The sequence below is a fragment of the Telopea speciosissima genome, chromosome 3 (assembly GCF_018873765.1).
Source record: "Telopea speciosissima isolate NSW1024214 ecotype Mountain lineage chromosome 3, Tspe_v1, whole genome shotgun sequence".
Lineage (NCBI taxonomy): Eukaryota > Viridiplantae > Streptophyta > Magnoliopsida > Proteales > Proteaceae > Telopea > Telopea speciosissima.
In genome coordinates, this window is record NC_057918.1 from 7,072,175 (window position 1) to 7,099,312 (window position 27,138).

General features: G+C 38.7%; 2 protein-coding genes across 3 annotated transcripts; one reads left to right on the top strand and one right to left on the bottom strand.

Annotated features, from left to right (window-relative positions):
* The first annotated feature begins 1,869 nt into the window (after positions 1–1,869).
* On the top strand, positions 1,870–10,388 carry LOC122653533 (triose phosphate/phosphate translocator, non-green plastid, chloroplastic-like). 2 transcript variants are annotated; one of them, XM_043847391.1, is made up of 9 exons: positions 1,870–2,268; positions 6,336–6,458; positions 6,563–6,715; positions 6,868–6,953; positions 7,124–7,208; positions 7,452–7,571; positions 7,685–7,753; positions 9,859–9,988; positions 10,073–10,388. In XM_043847391.1, the coding sequence occupies exons 1-9, from the start codon at positions 1,879–1,881 to the stop codon at positions 10,147–10,149; spliced, it is 1,233 nt and encodes a 410-aa protein (XP_043703326.1). In that variant the 5' UTR covers positions 1,870–1,878; the 3' UTR covers positions 10,150–10,388. The 2 variants fall into 2 exon arrangements, with proteins under 2 accessions (XP_043703326.1, XP_043703327.1); XM_043847392.1 differs by lacking the exon at positions 1,870–2,268 and adding an exon at positions 5,542–5,797 and having other exon boundaries at positions 6,332–6,458.
* A 10,848-nt stretch (positions 10,389–21,236) lies between these two features.
* On the bottom strand, positions 21,237–25,937 carry LOC122656213 (DEAD-box ATP-dependent RNA helicase 14). Its single transcript, XM_043850686.1, has 7 exons — positions 25,886–25,937; positions 24,691–25,107; positions 24,316–24,468; positions 23,464–23,532; positions 22,634–22,903; positions 21,692–22,042; positions 21,237–21,518 (listed from the first exon to the last, which is right to left on the bottom strand). Exons 2-7 carry the CDS (start codon positions 25,045–25,047, stop codon positions 21,237–21,239), a joined length of 1,482 nt encoding a protein of 493 aa, XP_043706621.1. The 5' UTR covers positions 25,048–25,107; positions 25,886–25,937.
* Between the last annotated feature and the right edge of the window lie 1,201 nt (positions 25,938–27,138).

The window sequence follows — 27,138 nt, forward strand, 5'->3', positions numbered from 1 at the left end:
CACCGACTTAGAGTTTCTAACAAGATAACCGCCTCCATTCTAATATAAGGCGAAATTTCTATAAACCCCTCTACTTGTTCATAATTATTCAAATTTCCCTTGTCAGGACTACTTTTCTCTGTCTTTCAAAAAATAATAAATCTTACCTCTTTTTCTCCCTCAAACTTTAAATCCTAAATTCTCCTGCTCCTTCTAAATATGGTTAAAGTGAATCAAACCAGGTGTAATTCCTTGGGTCGACCAAGAGGATTGGAATATATGAACAACAGACTCCGGCAAAGTTGGATGGTTCTGTTGTGAGGGAGGGGGAGATAGAGAAACATAGCATCGAGGGATATAGAAAGAGGAACATGGGGAGGGCCGAGGGGGAGAGCAAGAAGAGAGGGAAACTTGAAAATAAAAAAAGGAAGGGGATCACTGCAAGGTTACGTGGTCCCTACACCAACGCAATGGGCTAATGAAAGCACATGGGGCATTTGATAGGGTGGAATTTTTCATTTCACGAAAGTGGGGTTACCCTTCTCGTAACTAGGTGCAGACGGCCACATAGCTTGACTACTTTCTTTTTCCCATAAAATATAACATTTTTCAATTGTTTGGCCTTGATAAGCTTATCAAGGCGATGGTGCCACATGGAATGATGATATAGTATTTATGATTGTTGGAACTAGCACATGCCTTAAATTAGCTAATCAAATACTCTCCAATGTATTGGTATGCATTTTCATGTATACCCATGAATGTTTATGATACTCTAACCATTAATTACTATACACTCTCCCCCAGTCCCAATTTCCAAATCCTTTATTTTATCACTTGACACATTTTTTTTGAACTGAGATTATACATGTGAGTAGGAAACCTTTCAAGTCTATTTGCATGTAAGAATTGGGTCATTTCATTAGATTTTGCTGTTTAAATAATCCTGTTTAGTACTCATTCGATCGTAGGATGTTAGATTGTCAGACTTAATATCCAATGCATGACAAACCAATAAGAGCCAAATTTTTGTGTACAAGTAGGGTCCCATGGTACTTTGATTATCTATCAAATTTGAACTCAATCAGAGTTGATCATATGAAAATACTTAGATTTGCATAAACATCCTTCCATGTGACATATTAGATAGTCACTCCAAAGAAGCTTCCATGGATGTACTATGAAAGTTGCTTCCATGGGTGTACCATGGGACCAAGAAACTTTACCTATTCTAAGTATATAAATATAAGACAAGAGATCACTATCTGATCATGTGGTTCCTGTAAACGTGGGGCTAATGAGAAAGTGCGCAGGGTGATCAATAGGATGTGATTTCTGATTTTACAAGGGGTGGGATGGTAATTTCGCGTGCCATATTTATGTGCATAGATGGTTTACTATTTATAAACACAAAAACAGAGAGAGATCGGGGGAAAAAAATTCCCTACAAAGTTTTTAACCATGACTACCTCTGCAAACGTTTCTAAAGGCTATTTTTCTCATCTCATATGTGCCGCCGTTGTACGCTTCTGAAAAACAATCTACCAATCCAGTGACTTAAACTCGGTATTCCCTTTCCTGCATAATTGAAGTAAAATTTCTTAGAGTTATGACGCAGCAATATAAAAATTGATTACTTTATTCCTTTCTTTCGGTAAACATCAATACAGATTTTTGTATTTTTTGAGCAATTCGATATGTACCCAAAAGGCGTTTCCAGTCGCCTTCTTGATGGCAGCTGAGGAAGTTTAGTTTGGCAACTCTGTCATTTTAGGGTTTTTTAGATTTTGTTAAAAGGGGTAAGTACTGGTAGGTGGGCGACATCAGGGGATTGCATATGTTCCATTTACTTTTATTTCTGTTAAATCTCTCGCTTTATTTCGGCTGGAGAAAAAAATAATGGAGATCTCTGCATTTACTCTCTCTCCCTCGACGCCATTTCTCAATACCAAAAAATTTACAAACCGGAGCTCCTACCTTAAATTCAATCCGATTTCGCTCTCTTCATCGAATAGATCGCTTGATCTCAACCCCATCCATGGCCACTCTGATTTGGCCGCTCATAGATCGTCTCCAATTTGTTCCTCTTCGCGTTTCAGCACCTGGATATCTGCTCGACCTTTCGTCTCCGATCGGTGGAAGCGGGATTTTCGGGTGGAAGCTACGTCGATTCCCAAAAATGCTGACGAGAGCTCGAAATCGAGCAGTTTGATCCAAACGTTGGAGATTGCGCTTATGTTTGGCCTCTGGACTCTTTTCAACATCTACTTCAACATTTATAACAAACAGGTTTTTTTTTTGCTCTTCTTGATTGATGAATTTTTTTCTTCAACAATAGATTTGGGTTATAATTAGGACTCTAACAGTCTAACCTTAATCACATTAATATAATTTATCACACCTATGATTAACGCTGTTTTAGAATCATTGAGAACATAATAAGTAAAACGATATTAAAAAAAACAAGTAAAACGAGAACTATTTGTGAGCCATAGGATCAAGTAAATATTTGGAAACAAAATGGTATCCATAAGGTATCGGTATAGATCGGCTGTATCCGATAAATTGACCCTTTATTCTCCTTTAAAAGTGGATTTTTTGACAATTTTACCTCTTGTCCATATCATGTCACCGATATGGTATCAGCATGGTATTGGGAGAATCGTTATCCCCTCCAATTCGATGCCCCCTCCGATTCCTCCAATTCTTCTCATGGGGGCAGAAATGACCATTCTACCCCCTATCGGAAAACACTGCCCAAGGTTGGGTCCACTCCCCCTATTAGAGGAATTGGAGATGCCTACGAATTGGAGGTGATAATTATTCGGTATTGGAATCAGTCATGTGCCGATGCCTCAAACCATAATGGGTATCGAAAAGGTATTTTGGATCATTTGGATCCTCTATTGTCGAGCTGCCTGGCGTCGAGACACAACGAGGTGGTGAATGATTGCCTTACCCCTGCTCGGGTAAGGCGGTCATTCCCTGCCTCACTATGTCTCGACAGTACCATCCTGCTGGGCAACTCGACAATAGAGGATCTGAATCATACAAAAACCTAGGAAGTGTGGTGGGTGAACCTTGTTATATGGGTGGAGAAATTTTTTGTCGTTTTAGATTTTAGTAAGAAACTGCCATCATACCATGCGCACTGTGAGGCCCGTTGCAAAGTAGAATCCGACCCTGCGTCATGGCTACGTTCATGATTCATTAGTGAGCGTGGGCTGCGTGTTGTCCTTCCTACCAAACACATTAGTCCAATTAAAGATTTCCCCACACTATTACATTAGAAAAGGAAAGTGGGGCACGACGGAGATTCGGTAGACATATTCTGTTTTCATACCCCACAGACCAGATTCCTTAACTCTGAGAATGAGTTCGGCATCATATTCTAGGTTTTTCCCTTCCGATTCCCTTTTTACTGATATATCCCTTTTTATTTTATAAATGGTCCCAATTTGTTCAAAGATATATATTATTAGGAATAGGGTTTCCAAAAGGTAGGATGGCCCTTAGATAGCGTGGGACCATTGAGAGTGTATGTAGAAACATGAATAGGAGTGAGATTTTCATATTTCATGGGGGCATGGTGATATATTCACGCCCTTCAGTGTAAGGGCTACATTGTCTTTAGAGAATCTTTTTCCTTGCAAATATACATGTGCATATTATCCATGGATCCCAATTCATGCCTGCTATGCACCTTTTATGGCATCGACTTTCTTGTGGTTGTGGAGGATGAAGAAAATAAACAATGCTTCAATTGCGAAGGAAATTGTAGTTATAATCCCAATTGTTGGCATCTTACTACCCTTGTTATTGGCAAAGAGGTGAATGGGGGAAAAGCAGAAGTAGGTGAAGCAAATAGTACTTTGTTGATGATGATTGGTGCCATCGCCAATTTGATGTTTTTCTTCTTCCTTTTTCTTTGTTTTATGAGATTTTATCTTTATCTTCAGAGTGTTCTCGAATTTTTATCATCTCCAATTCGTTGTCCGTTTCAATTCCCTCCAATTTCTCACATAGGAGTAGAAATGACCACCCTACCCCACCTTGGGCAGTGTGTTCGGACAGGGGATAGGGTGGTCATTTCCACTCCTATGTGAAGAATTGGAGGAAATTGAAGCGGGCAGAAATTGGAGGTGATAACGATTAGGGTGTCCCTCCTTCCGCTTTCTTCTTGGACACCGATCGTAGTGTGGACTAGCATCACATAATGTTACTAGGAAGGAAGTTGTGCCATGGAAGATGCATCAAGTTGTGACCCTAATCTAAAGCTTTAGATTGTAGATAGATGGGCAAGAGATCGCTATTTGATCGTGTGGCACCTATACTACCATGGGATCAATACACGTACAGAACATTTGACAAGTTGAGATTTTTCAGTTTACTAGGGGTTGAGTAGTAATTTAGCACGATTAAGCACAAAGACCACGCCACCAGTTAGCGGTTCTTTAATTTCTTAGTATTATAATACTAGTAGTGTGTACATCACTTTCCCTTTAACAAAGAGAAATATTACAGCCATTGTACTCGGGGTGCAATCAGACTGGATTGGGAATCTGCATCTGCTCTACTATCTTTTCATTCTTATTTTACAAGACTTCTAACCAAAAATGGCCTGAAATAAGATTCGAAACAGCGGTCCATGCATTGTAATATGGGAAAATATTCTTCGTGGAAAGTAGCCGAGGAGGCCATACCCAGTCACAGTGAGGGCGAACTGACTGTCCCATGCTGACACGCTTTCATTGACTGCCCCGAGTGTGGCCTACAGTAAGAAGGTGTCAATCCGGTACCAAAACCGTATATCGAATCAATATTGTATCGAATACAATTCGATATAGTACTGATATGAAAAAATGGTATTGTATTTGGTATAGTTTGATATCGATATGGAAGATAACACCGTTGATACATATCGATACTGTACCGAATTAAAAACTATATATATACAATTATATGTCTATATATATATGTATTTATGTATTTTATATATATAATAATTTATATATACAATATAACATATTAAATAAATAATATATCTCATATTATATGTAATAATTTTATTAATTTATATATAAAATATAACATATTGAATACCATATATAGGTATAATACTGAATACTATATTGAATATCATACCATATAAAAACCATACCAAAATTGTACCGATTCGGTACGATATCGAAATGGGAAATTCACCATTTATCTGGTATGGTACGATAACGATATGGAGTACTTGACTTATGTATCATATAGAAACCATACAAAACACCGGTACCGTACCGGATTGACACCGAACGCTCCTCCTTTGTGGTATTCATGGCCTGAAATAACACTTTCATGCGTTTTACGATAACGTCGAGCTTAACTTAGTAGCATTTTAACGTGTTAAAAGTCTTGAAATGACAAAAAAAATAGATTAATTATATTTGAGCTGATTTATTTTAAATCACAAAATACCCGTCTTTTCCGAAACCTGTGAAACACTCGCTCGCTAGTTCTCTCTCTCTCTCGACTGAGAAGAAAATGCAGAGGTCTGCATTTGCTCCGTCTCAACCCCATTCATGGCGACTCTGGCTCACCCGCTCATAGATTGTCGCCACTTTGTTCCTCTTCGCGTTTCAGTAGATGGATTTCTGCTCCACCCCTCGTCTCCGATCGGGGAAAGAATGATTCTCAGGTGGAGGCTACCTCGATTTCCGAGAATGCTGGAGCGAGCGCGAAATCGAGCAGTTTGAACCTGGACGTTAGAGCTCGGGCTTCTGTTCGAGTTCTGGTATATTTTCAACATCTACTTCAACATTTACAACAACAGGTGTTTTTTTTTTTTTTGTCCTTTCGATTGGTGAACTCTTTGTTGTTACCTATATCATCGTAAGAAATGTGTCTCACTTTTTCCAGTCGCCTACAAAATTGAACTTTTTAGCCGAGTCTATTTTCTCTTTCCCTTTTTCCTTTCTGAATTTCTCTGTTCTTCTAAACTGCGAAAAGGTCTAGTACTTTATTATGACCAGGAATTTATATTTAATAGCATGTGAAAGGAAGATCATATGATTCGTTGTAAATCACATTTGCTTCCTGCTTTTGTAGAGTAAGTAAGATATATACATGGAGCGCAAATCTGTTCTTTAGTAAATAAAATTTGCATTATTCCTAGTTACTTGGTTATCATAGATGAATTGTTATTTACTTGTGAGTTGTGATGCCTTCAAGAACATAAGCGAGAATTGATTTTTTTTGGTTTTGGTCCCTAAAAAACTTGATCCATTAAGCTCTTGAATCTGGTTGTCATTGGTTTTCTTATGGGGGAAAAGAGTGTGGAATAATACTAATATTACCTATTTGTACAGGTTCTGAAGGTTTATCCGTTCCCAGTAACTGTCTCCACCTTTCAATTCTTTACAGGGACTGTGCTTGTCATTTTAATGTGGGCATTTAATCTCTATAAGAGACCAAAAGTTAGTCGTTCGCAGGTATATCATTATTGCATCAGATAATTGCTTGATCATATTGTCATATGGAATGAGTAGTATCATGAGTCTTTGATATTTTTTTTTTGTGAATGTCCATGTCACAGCTTGTAGCAATCATACCGTTGGCCTTAGTGCACTCATTGGGAAACCTATTCACCAACATGAGTCTTGGAAAAGTTGCTGTTTCTTTTACGCACACAATCAAAGCTATGGAGCCATTTTTCTCAGTTCTGCTCTCTCTCTTGTTTCTTGGGGAGGTAAACGGATTATATTCTTCGTGGTCCATCATAGTGTTGTTATCTTGCTTGGTTAAGAGTATTGTTAGTCAGTAAATATTATTCTTTTTTCTCAAGTGTCTTATCGTTTTAAGTTGTTCCTCTTCTGATTTTGTCATTCTCTGTCCATGCAGACGCCCACTGTCTGGGTTGTGGGTTCCCTTGTACCAATTGTTGGTGGTGTAGCATTGGCATCTCTAACAGAAGCCTCTTTTAATTGGTAAACTGTTCTATCTTTAGTTTATCTTATCTTAGAAACATTGACTAGCATGTACATCTTCCTGCGTCAAATATTCATTCTACAGTACTTCAATTTCGAATATGTTCGGTAATTGTTTCTCAGACATGGTTGAAGTGAATATGACCTCTCGATTCTGTTTCGTGAAATAGGGCTGGGTTTTGGAGTGCAATGGCTTCCAACCTGACTAACCAGTCACGTAATGTCCTCAGCAAAAAGGTCATGGTTAAGAAAGAGGTACCTATATATCCAAGATGCAAGTGTTGTTATCCCCAAATATTTTTTCTTAAGCACCAGAACACTAGTTACTGCTGTTGCATTTATTCAGTGCGAAAAGCTTGCATGCTTTTCTTGATTAATGATGCTGAAACAATTCCATTGGCCAATTCCCTTATTTCTCTCAGTTGCTATTGCTCTTTTAGCTTGTTTAATATGTTTTCATTGGACTTGGCCTTTAATCTGCTATCTATTCTTAAACAGGAATCCATTGACAATATCACTCTTTTCTCAATAATAACGATCATGTCATTTATCATGTGTCTCCCTCTGACTCTCTTCATGGAAGGTGTCAAGTTTACTCCTGCATACATGCAAGCTGCTGTAAGTACTATCTTAAAAATGAGAAACTGCTATATATTTATTTATAATTTGGTTTCATATTCGGAGGACATCTTACATAAAATGGATTCCATATTTTTATTTTGGTGTTTTAGGGCTTGAATGTTAAAGAAGTATGCCTGAGGTCTCTACTTGCTGCTCTCTGTTACCATGCTTATCAACAGGTAAGTTCTTCCTTGATTTGCTGCTTTTGTTTATATTCCTAGTCTGGTGGTGCAACTGAGTGTTTATGCTTTTGGCTTGCTAATGCTAGCCTGTATCCGATGGCTGCTACCTCAATATGAAATTCTGAATATGAGAAAATATGGACCGCCTTGCTTAAAGCTTAATATTGAATCCCAATAGCAGCATGCTCTACTCATTGTGTGCCTTTTACTTTCCCAGTTTTCTTTTAGTTTTGTTTTATAGTTCTGTTGTGTGCATAAAATGTTTTCTTCATATTAGGATAGAGTTAGACTGTTACTCTGTTTAATACCATGAGGTAAGAAGGCTAAGGTCTCAACAAGGACTAGAGACTTAAATAACTGGACCTTCATGAATCTTGAAAATACTACCCTGCACCAAAAGTTTCAGGATTTGCCAAAGACTCCTGTGAAAAAGAGAAAAAAAAAAAAAAAAACTTCAACTCGAGTAGGAGCCCATCATGGACCAAACATTTTTTTCCTCATTATAAACAGCCAAGCAGTAGCCAATTTCTGATAGGTGCTGAATACTTCCACCATTGCTGCCCCATTGACAATCTAGTAATAATCTTGTTGAGGCAAAATGAAATTGCTGAATTGAATGGAATATTCCCTAATTTTTGGGTCTGAATAATCTTCTTCATATTTTCCAAAATCTTCACTTCACATTTCTCGGTCCACCATTATGGGCACCTTCTTGATGGTAGACCATAAAATAAATACTGTATTTGGGTTTACTCTGAAGTTTTAGTTCACAAGGTAATTTGAGCCTATAAATATATTTCATGGCTGAGGCAAGGCAGAGGAAATCCCGCACCTGACTGCCTACTTGGTGGGCAAGGACAACTATCTGCCTGCTGGATTTAGAAATGCACTACTACTAGTCTACTGCTACTGGAAGTGGAAAAAGATAACCAGTAAGCTCTCCATCAATATAGAACATAGTTGTCATGGCATATAGGTGGCCCAAGGTGTTGGAGGGGGCCTGGACACAAGTTGCCCATCTAGGCAACCAACGTGACCATAGTTGTCAAAGCATGATGATGGCTTCCCCTTTTGAACTGCTAGGGCTGGGTGAAGAGTAAAATTCCCATTGTACCGTCACAGCTTGGTAATGAAAGCAACCTGAGATGTGAACACGAAAAAGTGGAAAATCACCCAAGTGCCCTTGCATCCAGACAAAGACAACATATACTGTGGGACAAAGTAAGGTTACAATTTTTTGTAACCTTCTTGGTTACAAACAGATGGACCTTTTTTATACAGGACTTTATTGTTCTTTGAGGAAAATGTTTTTACTTTAAGCTGATGGTACTGATGGGACAGCTAGAAGATAACTTTGGAGATTTTCATTCCTCGTCGACATCACTGGCATATATTTCCATTACAGAAAACCTCTACTCAGCTCATAAGACTTCCTTACCCAACTAAACAGAGTCAGCTACACTAATCTTATTGCCAATTCATATCTGTTTTTAAGCCATGAATAGGCCATTCATGTCTCTCGAGGTCAGTCGAGTCTTCCCCTTGTCTTCTAGCTTCTCTAAGTTATACCATATTACCTAACTGCACAAGTTGGTTAATAAACTTCTCCCTGGTCCTGCCCTCTACTTTTTTATTACTTCTCAACTAAACTGCCATGCATATGAGCTCTCACATCATTAGTACTCTGTGTGAACTCTTTAAACAAGGAACCCGACATATGTGATCCTATTGCTAGGCACTTGTATTTGTTTTCGGTCTGGGGCCTGCCAGGATATTGAACTTTGGTGTATACAATTTGCTCCCTCTTGTTTACCTGGTTAGACGATCAAGAGCCTTATGTGTGCTAAGATCAGTTTTATAATTTTATCCACCAGAATAATGAGTGAAAAGGCTTGCATTCATTTATCTGGGAGGAACACAAGATGCAAAGAAGAGAATGTATCTTGGCAATTTGTTGTTGAGGCAGACCAAGAACTTCTAAACATAACCGAAGCTTTTGTTTTTCCAAAAAATCAGTTAAGCCAATTTCAACATCATGTAATGTTAATCAATATTTGCACTGTTCTTGAGAACTGAGGATTATATTGGTTCGATTCTGGCAGGTTTCTTACATGATATTACAGAGGGTGTCCCCTGTTACACACTCTGTGGGCAACTGTGTGAAGCGGGTAGTGGTCATTGTGACCTCAGTTCTCTTCTTCCAGACTCCGGTCTCTCCCATCAATTCCCTTGGTAAACCTCCCATACTCAGTTCTCTTCTAACAAGGTTCTCCCTACTTCCCTGTTTTCTGAAGAAACAGCTGGCTTTGATTGCAGGAACTGGTGTGGCTCTTGCAGGAGTATTCTTGTACTCTAGGGTCAAGCGGATAAAACCAAAGCCCAAAGTAGCATAAGTTATAGGAGAGAGTATCTGTAACTACTACAATCAGGGAACAAAATCTTCTATCATAGTTAGTATTTAAGTTTAGCTGGGTCATGTAGAAGAATGTTTGTCTTGTCATAGCTTTTTATTCTTTCTCCGCTTCTCTCAAAATTTTCTGTACAGGGCTGGATTTGGAGCCAAAAAGATTCTTCTCTAATTTCAGTTCTTGATTAGTTGTATTGACTGAAGCAAGAGATGATCTACCGATGATATTTTGTTGCACACTGAGCCATGGGACACACTGTCAATATTTGGTGGTTCTCACTTAACGCACCTGAATCCAATTCTTCCTTTCTGATGTTGACTTGGATCTTGTCCAGCCGTTGCGGGAGCTGGACCTTCCAGCCCCGCTAAACGAAAGGAAAATTAGGGATGGGATGGTCATTTCATATGTGGGGTCTAGGTGGGATCCGAATGATTCCATTGCCCCCACTTTAATGGTTATTTACAAACAACCCAGTTCAATTCTGGATGGCGTGGCCTATGCAGACAACCGACCATCAGGGGAAATTTCCATTTGGGTTTCTCAATGAAAACACCATTTAGTTGGAATAAAGCCGAAGACTTAAAGTATTAATAAACTTACAAACTTCAAAGCAGAGAAGAATTATGACTAAGATGATTGATATCATCCTTCAAACAGAAAATTATCCTCTCCAATTCCCTATAGTTCAGCAATGCAGCAGTTTTAGTGTGGATGTCTGACACGTAGCAGCTCAAATATCCAATGGTTTGAGCTCAACACAGGAGGGCCGATTCTTGAGTTCTTGGGACTGATTCTATACTGCGTTTTCAAACCTTGGGTGAGATAAGGAAGATGAGAAAGACAAGTGAAATCAATGCGTTAGGTGCCTGTGAAAGAGCAATGGGAGGTGATATAGTGATGTGGATGGTGATGATGGCGTAGAGAAGGTGGACAGTGAGGCAAAACAAGTGGAAGCGAGAGGAGGGAAATGAGTCCAGAGTTGCAGGGGTTGGGTGAAGGAAAGCATGAGAGAGAGGGAGAGAGAAGAGGAAAGGATTTAGTGTTTGGTGATGCCGACGGAATCGGATGTGGTGACAAGTGAGAAGCGACTGCTGATATTGTAATATCCATGTGACATTCGGACCAGCGGAGAGGCACCACTTTGGTTTAAATGTGGGCAGAGGCCTTGAATGCAGACACAAGGACCTTTATCCCGTGAGGTTCGCTGACTGATACGGTTGTGTGGTTCCTCTCATAGGAGGGCTAAAATGACCATTTCAACCCCTAACCGAACACACTGCTCGAGTGGGGTCCACCTCCCTTTATTAGAGGCACTAGGGAACCGTACCAGGCAGGGGAACCGCAGATGAGAAAAATTCCTTGAATGCACAGAACATAAGGCCCATGGTGCTTCTAATCTTCTATACATTATTTTGGGTGATTAAACTATATTCAACGAGGCCTAAAAATCTCTCTCTCTTTCTCTTTCTCTCCAGCCAAGATCACCAGGAACTGAATACGATAAGGCTGGACTGAGAATTGAAGATGACACAGAAGACCCCCAGCTTGAAGTAGAAATTTAACGAGGAACCGAAATCAAAACCTGCATGTTCGTCTTGTTTTTCATGTAGGGAAGGAATTGTTGAGAAGGAACAATCGGAGACGGAGAAGATCCATTGCATATAATAATAAAAAAAGAAAAACCTTGGAGAGTTGAAACTAATAAGTACTAAAAGAAAGTTTTATTCAAGGAACATTGGTCAAGAAGTGGAAATTTTCATTTGCGCTTCTCAATGGAACCACCATTTAGCTAAGATGGAAACACCATATTTCTCAAAATCCTGTTCTCGATTTTAAGAAATCTAAATAACTGTCTATAGATTTCTCTACATTAAAACATAGAGAGATTTGTCCATCACTAATATTTCATTCTATCAAAACAACTATCGATAGGGCCGACAAGAGTGTGTTGGAACTTGGAGGAGCTTCAATGAAACATGTAGTTAAGTGACGCCAACAATCGAGGCATCTCAGATGATGTTGCACTGTTAGAGCAACACCTCTAGCAGTAGCATCCGGTACAAGCTGGTACAGGAAAAAAGTAGAGGTTAAGGGTTGCAACCATATATATCGAAGCTATCCACTAGATTAACATTCTTCATGGAGAAGGGGAAAAACGTGAGTTAAGTCTTGATTAGGTTTGACTTGCCCAAGTCACCAGGTTTTGAGGAGGGCAACTCTTGTTGGAAATCTTGATTTTCCAAGTATGAGTTCATTACATCAGTTAGATGGGTATAATGAGGGAATTTACATAAAAAAACAAGAGAAACCAAATATGAAACTAGATCTCAATAGCATCATCTTCTCAATAGCATTTCGTTAGTAATTTCATTTATAAGGTATATCTTACTCTCTTTTTTTTTTTTTTTTTTTTTGAGGAACGGGTGGGGTTAGTATCTTTGAGTGCTTACCTTTCACAAGCTTAATGTGTTAAACATAATTAGTTACAATCCACAAAAGCATAATAGGTAAAGAAAATGATTATGCCAAACTCTCCACAGAGAATTAAGAAACAAATGTCAAAACATTTCTAACAAAACCAATATTTTCTATTTTATATATCCTTCACCACCCTTCCCTCCCCTCCCCCCTCAAAAAAAAAGAAAAGAAAAGAAAAGAAAAGTTTTTATTCTATTATTTATTTCCTTTTTCTCCCTACAATACCTACCCATTCTTCTAACTACTGTACTATACTATATATTATAATTAACTTCACTTGACAATAAGAAAACCTATTTACTATCTTATTCTTCTTCTCTTCCATCCCCCTCAACATAACTTCTTCTTTTTCTTTGACAAAGACCCTTCTATAATCATTTTAAAACTCTTAACAGGTTTAAAAGACAAACAAACATATCTGGGTCTACTTGGAAATGAAGCATCATTTGGAAAAGGCTTGAGTGATCATCTCCACCAAGTCCATATCCCTTTTCGTCTCACATTGCAGCAGTGAATCCATATCCAATGGCATTTCCATCTCGAAATTTTTTTCATCAACGACAGATGTCCCTGGCATCTCATCAAATGTAGACAAAAGACTGTAATTCTCAGGAAACGTCATCGTATTGATGAAAGAAAAATCTGAAATGTTAAAGTCATAATTGGATACTAAGCCATCTCTTGCAAAAACTTCAACATTCTCTGCAAGCTGAGTTGAAGGTCCGATCATGGCATGAAGAGTCGGGGTGTCAGCATCGGTACATGCATTACTTTTATTATTTGTAGTATTTGAAGTTTCAATCAAGCTGTTGATGTAATCTTGCAGAAGAGAACTTGATTCTTGATGTTTTGAGCTTTGAAATCTTCGCCTTGATAATATCTTTCTTTTGGTTGTATTCCAGTGGTTCTTTATGGAATTTTCAGTCCTCCCGTTCAACTTCTTTGCAATTTCTGCCCATTTGTTTCCTAATTCACTATGAGCCTTAATTATAATTTTATCCTCTTCCTCACTCCATTCACCTTTCTGCAAGTAAAACACACTTACAATTATTACTGAGAAAAAAAAATTTACAATTTATCTGTTTATATTACCATGTAAAAGCATGTTTGTATCCAATGATGAGATGAAAGTACATGGTGTAAAACTATCAATTTTGGACTTATATGCTTTAATAATGTATTTATCCACAAATAATTGACTCGTAGACAAACGGCGGAGCGGTCAATGATTCCATAAGTACATTCCATAGTACGCGACATATAAAAAGGAAGCTAATATGCATACAATGGTGTACAATGTGTTTATGTGTGTTGGATTCAATGAATTCCATGTATGAAAAATAAAAACAAAGAGGAAGCGGAAGAAGAAGAACCATGATGTTTGGCTTCAGATGATTATTCCACCTTTCCCTGCACTGTTTTCCTATTCTGCCTTTTAACTTGTGAGCAATTTGAGACCAGTTTTTCACCCCATGCTCTTGCACCAAATGCTCTAAAAGTCTGCACATAAAAAGTTTTGTGATCGATATTTGTTTTTAAAGAAGAAAGAAAGAAAGAAAGTAATCAAGAATTTTTTGGGATGAAAACTAAACATTCTATACAAGACGATTCATCATTCATGATAAGGAAAAATGGGGAAAAAAAAAAAAAAAAAAAAACTTTTTACCTATCTTCTTCAATTGTCCATTGCCCTTTGATCCGATTATCCTTCTTTTGCACTTTGTCTGTCATCATGATTGGAAAATTCTTTCTAGCCATGTTGATATTCCTACAAAATCTATTTTCTGTAGTAATGCATGTCATCTGCTCAGGCAAACATGTCACGTTAGGCAACACGAGTTCTCGAAAATTCAAAGAAGGGTTCCTATCTTGGGCAATCTCGACCTCAGGCGCGATTCTAGGAGGGAAATTTATGGAGGCCCAATTTTGAAATTTCTCCACTGGAACGCCATGTATAAGGGGTACTGAATCTGAGATATTGAAATTCGAAGAAGATTCATTCGCTAATGTTTCAAACTGCTCGAAATAGGAAGAACCAACCCCGAATTTTGAATTTGGCAATAAACCATCAACATGAAACTGGTCATTTTGGTAGAAATGTTGGAGATATCCCTTTGATGAGCAAGCATCTAACGGGAATCCATCTCCAAATCCCGGTTTCATGTAATTTTTCGACAAAGTTGTTTGTGGAAAACTGAGATCTTCTCTGTATTTGGTATCAAAGTCCATGGGAGAGAGAATTGGAGAGAGATTGATAAGAGAGCAACAAAAACCAAATAAAACGACTAGAGTGGTTTTGGAGTTGTGGGTTGTCTTTAGTTCCTTCCTAATACTTTATAGGAGGGAGGGGGTGTCACTTATTCCAGTTGTTGATTCATAGCCGTTGATTTTCTTGTTTACTGAGATGATTGGAAATAGAAGATAGTATTGATTACTGTTAAGGGCATTAAAAGCAATAAATGATTGCGTTCTTTGGAAGAATTTATTTTGGGGGAAGTTTTAGTCAAGGGATTCCATATGGCAGCTAAACAAATATTTTAGGACAATTTAAGGAAATGTACGGTGTACGGAGATTTATGACAGAATATTTAAATTATTTTTTAATATAAAATTGACATATGTTTAATTAAATCTTTGCTGGAAGGTGATATAAAAATCTTTTTCCAAATATATAGCTTGACCAAACCTTGAAACTAATAACTTGATTTGTTGGTGAATTTTTAAATTATTATATTTTGGAGCAATTAAGACCCATTTATCGCTATATAAAATTTTTTGAATAACAATTTTGGTAAATGAATCTTCAACTCCAATTACGAATTCGACGAAACTGCAACAAGAATAAATGTCAAAGTCATAGGTGGGCTGAGTTGTGTTAGTTGTCATTATATGTAAGATCGACCAATAATAGAGCTAATGGTGCAACTAGTAAAAGCATGAATGAACCTCCAAGATAAAACAACCCTATAGTATTCGCTAATAGTTATACACATACCACCCCTGAGGTTTGACGAAAGGATAATTTTAACCCCCAGGTTTTGGTAAAAATTTGCTGCGAAATTGCCCTTGCAACCCCTCCCCATGAGGTTTGCAAGTTTTAATTTCTCTCTTATAAAAGTTACGCCCTCTTCTGTGCTCCTGCAATTTCTCTCACTTTTAAGTCAAATGCAAAGGTGTAATTACCTGAGCCAGAATCTCAGAAGTGCAAACTGCATTCCCTTCGCAAGTATTGCCACGATCGGAGGGAAATGCCAAAACCACTAACCCTAGTTTCATCTAAGTAAATTAAACATATATAGAGAACTTCGATTATCCAAGAAATTACTGGTTTACGGAATATGAGAAGGTACCAGGGACTCAATCGATGATGATCCTCTCGTATTTCACAGATTACCCTAATGAGTTCAGAGTCTGCTGCAGACTTCTTCTTTTACTGCCTTTCTGTTCTGTTCTTGAATTTGAACTCAAAATCTGCCGGCCAAAGTTGTTTCTATTTTTTGATTGAAGATTTGAAGGTCCATATCTCAGCTATCCTGCTGCCAATAGGACTGAGATTTGGAGGGTTGTTCCTGCTCCATTCAAGCAGCACTCGCCCTGCTTTTGAAGGCCTGTTGAGCACAGATCTGTCTGATCTGAAATTTCCTCTTGGGAACCATATCGGCCCACCGGTTTAGGGTTTTCTCTTCTGAAATTTCAAGATGCAACTTCTCTCTGCCTCTACTTCTCTAATCCAGTTCATATTTGAAGGGTTGGTTCCATCGTCGGAAAGCTCCACTCAATCTAGGTTAGAACCATATTTGTTGGTTGAATCAGGCCCTAGTTTAAACCCTAATTTCTAACCTTCTAATTCCGATTCTACTCCTATTTTTGTGGTCTGTTAACTGCTATTTCACTGTTTGGTAGTTTGGATCTGTTTTGAGGATATCTTGAGGAGCTTTTTTGTCACAAATGTTTTTGGCAGCCTGGCATTGCTGGAGGAGACGGACAGGGAAATCCAACTCATCTTCCCAAATCGTTTAGGGTTTGTAAATAGGGGAAGATGAGTTGTAGTTTTTTTTTTTTTTTGGCAAGGGCAATTCCATCAGTTTAAATCTAAATTTTAACGCAGGTAGTCATGAACTGACGGAATGGGCTTATTTGTTTCCGTTTGCAAACCTCAGGGAGGTACTCAGAATTTTCCAAAACTAGGGGGTAAATTATCCTTTCGTGAAACCTCAGGGGTGGTATGTGTAAATTACCCTTAATTAAATCTTTGCTGAAAAGTGATACGAAAATCTTTTTCCAAATATATAGCTTGACCAAACCTTGAAACTAATAACTTGATTTGTTGGTTAATTTTTAAATTATTATATTTTGAAGCAATTAAGGCCCATTTATCGCTACGTAAAATTTTTTGAATAACAATTTTGGTAAATGAATCTTCAACTCCAATTACGAATTCGATGAAACTGCAACAAGAATAAATGTCAAAGTCATAGGTGGACTGATTTGTGTTAGTTGTCATTATATGTAAGACCAATGACAGAGCTAATGATGCAACTAGTAAAAGCATAAATGAACCTCCAAGATAAAACAACCCTATAGTATTCGTTAGTAGTTATGCACTCGGCTATTATGATCATTCAAGTACTTCAGAGTTGTGTTCAAACCAAAATCTTTTACAAAGGGTAATTGGTTAAATAAAACCTTAAAAATAAATTTAAAAAGAAAAAAAAACAACTCGTATGCTTCTTGAACAAACACACATACACAAACAAATGAGAATGTGAGAGATAATGTTGGATGAAAGAGAGGTAAGAGAGAGAGAGAGAGAGAGAGAGAGAGAGAGAGAGAGAACAAATTAAAGTGATACCAATGAAGTTAGACAACTCTTTTATTTGTAAAGGACAAGTATCCTATCAGATACATCTGTTTGAAAAGATCAGACCGATTCGACGTCTAACACAATTTGCCTAACGTTTGTCAATGTCAACGACAAGTCGAAAAACTCTCACTTGACATCGAAAAATCTTGGATGTTGGACAGAGAGCATTCCATACATGTCTAATATTCAGTGCAATTTTGCCTATGTCGATGACATCAAAAACTCTCATCCAATGTTAAAAAATACATTTGTCCATAAGTTGGGAAGAGAGAAATCCACATCATGAGAAAAAAATTTCAAATATTTGGGTAAACCATGTCAGAAGGCCTCTGCTCGATGTCGAACAAATAATTGCCAACTTAGTGACGTGTTGGAAAAAACACATCTGACATCAACAAGCCTGACCACCATTAAAAAGAAGACGCACACACCTGACATCCAGCAAACAATTGCTAACGTTGATGACGCATTGGGAAAGACATTCAACGTCAAATAAGACGTTGAGATCCCGAAGATAAGAGATTCTATGGCTCAACACTTGTGAAAAACAAAACAAGGTAAAAACTCAAAGAGTAGTATTTTGAAACTTATTTTGTTTTAAAACATTTATAACTAACATACAAATTGAAATGGGGAAAATAATAAGAAAATATATTTTTTAGACAAACAAAATTAACAATTAAATTGAATTTCACAAAAAATTCAATCTTGCATGAAAGAATTCTCTTAACAATCCCAAAATATGTCACGTGGTAGTTCAATTATTTTCAAGGGCAAACCATTTAGACAAGTCTCTTAGTTAGGTTGTGTCTGATATCATTCCATGATCCATTTATATAGGTTGGAACTTGAGATATTTACATATCTATGCCAACAGTATGCCAACAGTCATGACCTTTGTTAGTAAAAACACGTTTAAAATGAAGTTCGTTTTAAATATTTTTTTGTTTTTTACTATTTTAAACACGTTTTGCCAAATGTTTTCCAAACATGAGGGAAAAAAGACAAACGACAAGCATTCACGTTTTAAACGCATTTAAAACACATTTCCCTTGACCTTGAACTTGTTGAACAATGGTTTACTTAACTGACCATATCTCTCCTCTCTCTCCCGAACTCTAAACGGCCTGATTCTTTCACCGACGTAAAGATGACTCGAAGGACTACATTTTTCATGATATCACCTTCAACTCAAAGTCAATGCATGGACATCTAAATTAGAAGCATATATTTCAAATAAAAATTCCTCAATTTATATGAGAATAGTGCCATTTTTTTGAAATATAAACGTTTAAAACCCGAACCGTCTATATTCTATTTTTTACTATTCTATGTTCTTTTACCGTTTTATTTGACCGTCAATTTGCAATTTTTAACATTTAAAACTCTTATTATAAGACTCCGTTTTTGTTTTTTTTTTGCCGTTACCGTTTTTGCTAATTATGGTCATGACAACGTTCAGCCTAAACTACGGTTTTAGGAACTGTATCGCCCTAGTTCAACCCTTGCAATCAAGGGACAACATAGAAGAACAGCAAGCGCTGCCTGCAAAAGATGACGACCACAACTGATGGTCGCCGCTGCAAACAAAGAAACCCTGTGTGGACACGGCTTTTGGGCGCTAAAGCTCAAAGGCAGTATTGGTTCGGATTAAAATCCTCTCCAATTCCTGACATGTGTAGTGCGGTGCATTTTGGGGGTGGGATGTCGCCACTTGGCAGGTGCAACATTCAATGGTCCAAGCTCAAGTCAGTCACTTCTTTTTTTCTTCTCGAGCTTAAACCGTTGGATGTCGCTCCTGCCCGGTGGCGACATCGCACAACCTGCATGGCACTGCACTTTTAGGGAATTGAAAAGGATTTTTTTTCCATAATGGTTCTGTGGGACCCTTAGAATGTATAGAAGCCCTGCCCCAATCGAAAAGAGATCGGCAGTGTACTCACAAAACCCCTAATCTGCAGCTCTATACCGCGTAGAAAAAAATAGAAGAGGGAGGGAGGTCTATTTCACAGCTTGGACCATTGTCAGATGCTTCTGCTCACGAAGAAGACAGCCGTTGCAACTGACCACAACTGATGGACACCGCTGTGAAACCGAAGGAAACTGATCAGACAGTGCTTCAAAGCAAATATCAAAGCTGAAATATCGCAAAGGATCAGATCTCTTGATACCACAACCGTCACAATAGAGGATGGGAAAACAATATGATGCATAGAAACCCATATAAAGGGCCGAGGACACTACAAAGAGGTAGAAGATGATTTCCTATACCAGTCAGAGGGATCGGAGCTATTCACAAAAGAATGAAGGTTAAGTACACGACATATAATAATAGTCATCAAGTTTGTGGCCACCCTCAGCCCGTTTTCCTACCAGTTACACTGATGAGTAGCAATTTGCAGCTATTACCATCAAAATATTACCCGGAATCATCATCCCCAATAAATTATCAGGAAAGCACCCCAAAGAGAGGATACAAAACAAAAAAGAGACCAAACACCCCCCCCCCGCCCCCAAGAAAAAGAAAAGATGACATATAAATGCCAGGTACAGGCGGCATAAGCAACTTCCCCCTTGATATTAATTAAGGTAACAAAACAAAAAGTGAATCTCATGCAGATTCTCAGTCTTCCTCAGGCAGAATTAACTCCAGCCACCATCATCCCTATCCCCCATAACCACACATTCCTCGTTATCCTCCTCTTCAGCTGGAATTATACCTTGCTCTTCTTGATGCGATGATTCCCCCCACTGCTGCACTGGATCATTAGACTCCCTCGTGTTATCTCTGCCATCAGATGGTAATTGTGATTTTTCACTCTGACGGTGTACGGGCGATGAATGATATGGATCCATAGATCCTTGTCCATTTGGTGAATCACCCCTCCCGCACACTTGTGAATGTCTCCATATAGGTGGTGCCCCATCATCTCTCTCAACACTATGGCTACGGCTTCGGCTTCTGCTCCTGCTACGGTTAAGGCCGCAACCAGATCCTCTGTTAGGGCTCCTGCTATGGCTACGACTTGGGCTACGGACACAATGATCACTACTGCTTGCAGGATAACTCCTGTCATAACTCCCCCATGCATTCACATCATTTCCATCATTGTAATCTCGGTCATTCCTGTACCAGTGTAACAAATCCACCATAGGTGTTACACGGGCTACCATCCGAGACTATGGAGGAAAAAAGTGTTACCAGGACTAGTCAAACTGGTGTGCATACCTGTCACAAAGATCGCTGTCATGTCCACGACCTCCTTGGCCTCTCTCTGACAGGCCTGAAGATGGAGGGCCCCCCCTGCTACCCCTTCCACCAAAGCTAAAATCATTGCGTCCACCACGGCCTCCGTCACGCCCGCCTGAGCCAGAGGACCCCCACTGACGTCGATACCTGCCCATTCCACCACCACGTGAAGCCATGTCACGGATCTCTGGTGGAACTCTTTGGTTTGCCCCTTCCAAAACCTTTACAAGATCTGATGCGTGCTTTGCGTCCTGTTCACCTAAGAATGTGTAAGCCATTCCTGTGGCACCAGCTCTTCCAGTCCTTCCAATCCTATGTACATAATCTTCAATTCCAGTGGGGAAGTCGTAGTTGATGACCACCCTACAAGTTTGTGTTGCCATAATAAACTTTAATTATCACCATCAACCATTGATAGAAAACCAAGAATTCGAACTAATGAAAAAAACAAAATACATAATCCACAAATTGAGCGTCTGTCTACCTGATATCTTTAACATCCAAGCCTCGAGCAGCAACATCAGTTGCTACAAGTATAGGAGACCTCCCACTGCGAAACTGGTTCAACACCGAATCCCTCTCACCCTGAGATTTGTCTCCATGAATGGCAGCAGCTCCAAACTGGTGGCCTATTGTACGAGTAAGCTGGTCACACATCTTCTTGGTAGAGCAGAAGACAATGCATTTAGACCCAGGTTCTTGTGAGCGCAGAATCTGCTCTAACCGCCTTTGCTTCTCCATATGTGCTACCACTTCAACATACTGTAGAACACCAACATAATATGTCATTTGCAAAACACAATTCACCAGAAAAACATAGATATAAAGCAGAATCTCTCCAGAACAATATTGAATACAGCAAGGAAGACCACAGGATATGCAATCCACCTATTTAACACGAAAATAGCAACAGGGAAATGCTAGTTTGAACCCACCTGAGTGATGGATTTGTTGGCAACAAGCTCATCTATGTTGCCAATGTTAACCTGGACTGGGTTAACCAGTAAATCAGCCGCAATTTTACGGACCTCCTTTGGCCATGTTGCAGTGTACATGAGGGTTTGTCGACGTGCGGGTATCTCGTTAACTATCTTCCGTATTTGAGGTTCAAAACCCATGTCTAGCATACGGTCTGCCTCATCAAGCACCATGTATGAAACTTGACTCAGGCTAATTCTCTTCATTTCCAGAATATCATTCAGACGGCCAGGAGTAGCAACCACAATATCTGCTCCTCGGTCCAGATCCCTCAGCTGGGGACCTTTTGGAGCACCTCCATATAAACACTTCATCCACAAAAAGACATGATACATAATTTCAGCAGCCAACAAAGAATGAAAACCACCAATTCCCTAACGATCTGTGTATTTAGCTTCTTTAATCAAAGATCTTGTAACACGTTAGGAAAGGAATGAATAAAAACAGATAAGCCATTCAAAACACCAGGAAAGGACCATAATCGGAATAATTAGTAATTTGAGTGGTTCTTAACATCTGGCTCATCATGGATGGAGCAAATACAATAACCTCCACTAACAATTGTTACATACAAGCGCAAAACAGTGTGAAGCTTTATTACAGAAAATCAGACCTTTCTTTACATAACCCCCTCACCCCCACTTCTACACTTAGAGCATTTACACATGGTCCATGAATCCATTGATTCTTTGGAAACCAGTGTTCCCCTCCAAACTATTTCCTTTATAAAAGGACCTAATTTCTTACTCATAAAATTTTGGGAACTAAAAATGATAAGGGGGGAAAAAGCAACAGTTTGTCAAGAAATGTCTAGAAAACATTTTTTCTGAAGGGAAAAAATGGGGGAGGGGGAGGAGAAAAAGTATATAACAACCAAATCAAGATGTGAAATAACAAACCGTGCACGAGATTCTTGATGATCTACCAAACTTCACCACTTCATCTAGTATCTGCGTAGCCAATTCCCTAGTTGGTGAGAGTACCAAAACAGTTGGACCAAGCTGAGAATTCTTGCGGCAGCGTTTGAGATGAATGAACCCTGGAACTAGGTAGCCCAAGGTTTTTCCTGAGCCTGTCTTGGCAATAGCTACAATATCACGACTTTGAAGAGCGATAGGCCATGTCTGGGCCTGAATAGGGGTTGGTGCACTGAACCCAGCATGTTGTACCTGGAAAATAAAAAACCAGCAACCCCCATGAGGAGAGGCACCGGCTTAAAGTCTATTCTTTTTTCTTTTTTGGGTGGGGCGGGGGGGGGGGGGGGGAATTAACCGGAGGACAAGGTAACGCTAGAAGAAGCGCTATCCTCCATACACATACGGCTGCTGCTTGCTGACGCAAGCTGGAGCAGAAGAAAGAGGCCTTCTTCTGTTCAGACCGAGTGGCAGACTGAACCATCACCGAGGCAGCCCGGCCACGAACTGAGTGATACGGAAAGCCCTTCTCAATTGGTCCACCATATTAGGATGCTCCAACTATTGCAAGCCCCCGACAATAAGGGCCGCACAGCGTACGACATTAGCTCCTCCTTGGAGCAAATATCGCACCTGAGACAATGGAAAAATGGACATGAGTCTGAAGTTTAACAATGGACCTCCAGCAATTACAAAACTTGCATAAGCAATAAATGTTAGGATATAGAGCTGAGAAAACTTACAAGAAGTTGCAACATATCTGGATGAAGAGGAAAGAAACAATAATAAATGAAATAAAAAAAATTAAATAATACCTCTTTAAGAATCTCTGCAGGAAAACCACTAGATTCAAATGATGTAAAAGGTGCAGGCACATTATCTCCCTGATAGAAAATTCACAAATAAATAAGTAATTAGCAGCAAAGAACAACTGATTAACAGCACTACAGAGCTACAATTCTAGGGGTCGTTCTGCTAACTAAACCTAACTATAATAGAATTTTTCAGTTAGAATTATCACTGTATGGTTATTCTTAGAAACCTATTTTCAATACAAACATGGATACATTGTATTTTGGTTACAAGTTAGTATTACTAAAATATATGAATACAACAATTGAAATCATCATAACAATAAGTAATGTTTAGACTTCATTGTTTTTAATTTGATTAAATTAGACTGCAGTTCAAACAATATTGATGCTGACCTACCAAAAAATAAAATCAGAAAAATGGCTTAGAAACAATTACAGCAAAAGGCAGCAAATTGGGCAAATCAAAACGAGATTCAAAAAAATGCTACAGCCAGGAGCATTGACAATAAAAACCCTAAAACCCATTACTAGGGCATAGAATATCAAATCTCAAAGCTAATCATTTAAATGAACTCTTAACTTCTTACAGAAGCTCAAATATTCTTCCTCCCCCCCCCCCCCCAAAAAAAAAATTTTAAATAAATAAATAAAATTCAAAACCTCAGCTGTGAGTTCTTATCCAGGCTTGCAGCTTCAAGAACAAAATTCGCAGAAATTTTTACTTATTAATGAAGAGTCCCCTACCTTTACCTAGAGATGACAAATAGAAATATAGACAATTGACTACATGATAACATGGGCAAGATAACTGTAGCTACATTTAATATACATGAATGGCTACAAGATACCCACAGAAACAGTTATTTCATGGTGTCGGCGATAGGACTCTGCAGATGAACCACTCCCTGTATCTGAAGACCCAAGCCCTCTGCTTGATGACTTTGTAGCCTGTGCACTAGGCTCATTCAGGACATGATGAGAATATACACTGCCACCTTTTGAACTCTGCTAAAGAAAATGAAAAAGAAAAATAAATGCAATATTCATAATATTCAATAAATAAAGGCAAAACACAATATACTGCAAAGATAGAACATTTATTTATTAACAAACAAGAATAAAATAATTTCATTTTAGTTAGCATTTGGTTTGATCTTTGATACAAATACAATAAATGCTACCAACAAGTTCGAAACAGTGCAAATTGAATTAACAGTAAACCAATACCTGATGATTCCTTGATCCAGGAGATGTTGCAACTTTTGACCCACCAATAGCATTTCCATGGTATCGCAGATCTTCTTCACTACCACTATTACCATGTTGTCCTTGAGAAGACTGCTGAATTTGGACCGAGGAACTTATAGGGGCAAAAGAAGACTTCTGAGGCAAATGCAGGCCGGCATGTGAGGAAGCAACTGGCCTTTCATACTGTGTGACATTGGTCTCCGGATTCCAAAAGTAAAGATTCCCAGTGCTCCCATCAACAAGACCTCTCCATGGCTTCGGAAGTGTAGGATCCGCCGGTGCATAACGTGGACCACTGGATGGAGCTTTTGCAGTTACAGTTGCCGTTGCAGCCATCGACAATTGACCAACAATAAGATTTGAAAATTATGGAAATGCCAAATAACCAAGCTCTCTCTGAAAAAAAAATGTTCAGAAACCCACTCAATGTCCAACTTTATGGAATTTCACAGATATATAAGTCGCAAAACACGATTTAAAACAAGGAATAAAGCAATCCTTTCGGCGGATGGAAATTGCAACTGTTTTAAGAAAGACAAAAGCTACCCTCAAATCGTTAGCAGTCAGCAAAATCCCAACCTCTAAACACCATATTATCAGGGAGAGAGAATCCCTAGAAGTAACCAAACAAGCGGGCCAAAGGTATAAACAAAAAAAGACACCAACAGCTACCAGAATAGCTCAGAAAATAAAAAAAAAGATGGCACATTCTATAAAAGCTTTAGCGAATAAAACATGCAACAAGTGCAAGACAAAAAGGGAAGTAGGGTGAGGCAAAAACATCCATCCACGGAATTAAAAATGCATTATCAGAACTATGTATCCATTACCAAATCCACGACCAGAAATTTCCAGAAACAAAATGCCAACAACAGGACAGAACTGTATTCGACATAGTAACCCTAAATTATCGCCCAAAATCATATTATATTTTTATGGCCAGTCGTTGAGCCACTTCAATAAATCCCGACGATTAAGCAGATCCGGAGGTCGGAAACCATAAAGAACCAACAATAACAACAGAAACGATAAAAAGAAAGGAAATAAATTAGATGGCAATGAACCACATTTAGTGGACTCTAACTAAATTCCTCCAAGTGAACTAGTTTCGTTGGCTCCTAGGGTTACCTGGCACAACTGAACTCCTCCCTGGATCTGCAGAGAAGAGGAGTGCCTTCCGTTCTTTCCGATGCAGAAGCGTCGGCTTCACAAATGATGTAGAGAAGGTCAGCACGTCTCTCTATCGTTTGCTCTAGCTCCTTTCCCAAAAGAGCAGAGCAGAACAGAGCAGCAGAGGAACCCAAGAAAATGGGGTAAGGTATATAAAGAGGCTGGGGTGCTTACGGATCCAGGTGGGAAAAGGAAGATAGGTTAAATATTTAACCCTAGTTTACTTTAGTTACGCTTATACCCCACAAGTCACAATTAACTCTGGTTAGACAACCCGAGGAACTGCCAAAAAGTATAATCGTTTTCTGTTACATTCACCTTAAGTTGTTAGAATGTTTGATCGGAGCAAAAGAATTATACCAATCTAACGGTGTATGTTTTCTCGGTTTATTAATATATGGAGACAGATCGAAACATATGTTGTTTGGTCGGTTCGATTTCCTTTTAACAGTCCTTTATAATTAAGAATCCTTGGTTATAAATCCCCACTTTCATGATATCACATTGAGAATCTTTACTATAACATCGCTTTGTCCCTTCTCAATCCTTTAAAGCTTAAAGGACAATTCTACAGGACTGTTGTCTGACTACCATGATGTATGGGACGGAATGTTAGATAGTTAAGTAGTGTCATATAGCGAAGATATGTGTTGCAGAGATGAGGATGTTAAAATGAATGTACGGCAAAACTCAAAAGAATAAAATGAGGAATGAACATATTAGAACTGACGTAGAAGTTGCCTCGATCAACGACAAGCTCCGCAAATATCGTTTGAGGTGGTTTGGCCATGGGATGCCTCAGTAAGGAAAAATGATTTGATTGCAATTGAAGAAACAAAAAGAACTAGGGGCATACCGAAAATGACCTTAGGTGAGGTTGTGAAGAATGACATGCTTAATTTGGGTCTTGTGCCAAGTATAACCTCAGATAAAGCCTTTTGGAAGGCAAATATCCACGTTATCGACAACATGTTATTGAGATTTTCCTATTTTCCTAGGCTATCCTCTTTCCTCTTACTCTTACTCTCTTGATTTTTTTAGCTCATTTCTTCTTATTTTAATCTTCATTCCTCTTACTTTGATTTGAAAGGATCTATGTAGCCAACCACATTTAGTAGGGATAAGGCCGAATTGTTGTGAAGACAAGCTTTTCTTGCAAAATGTTTTTCGTAACACTAGTCTTCTCACCCTTTCTCCTTGTTTGTGAACTGAATACAGGACAATAAGTACAACAATTGCTGCAATTCAATGGATTAT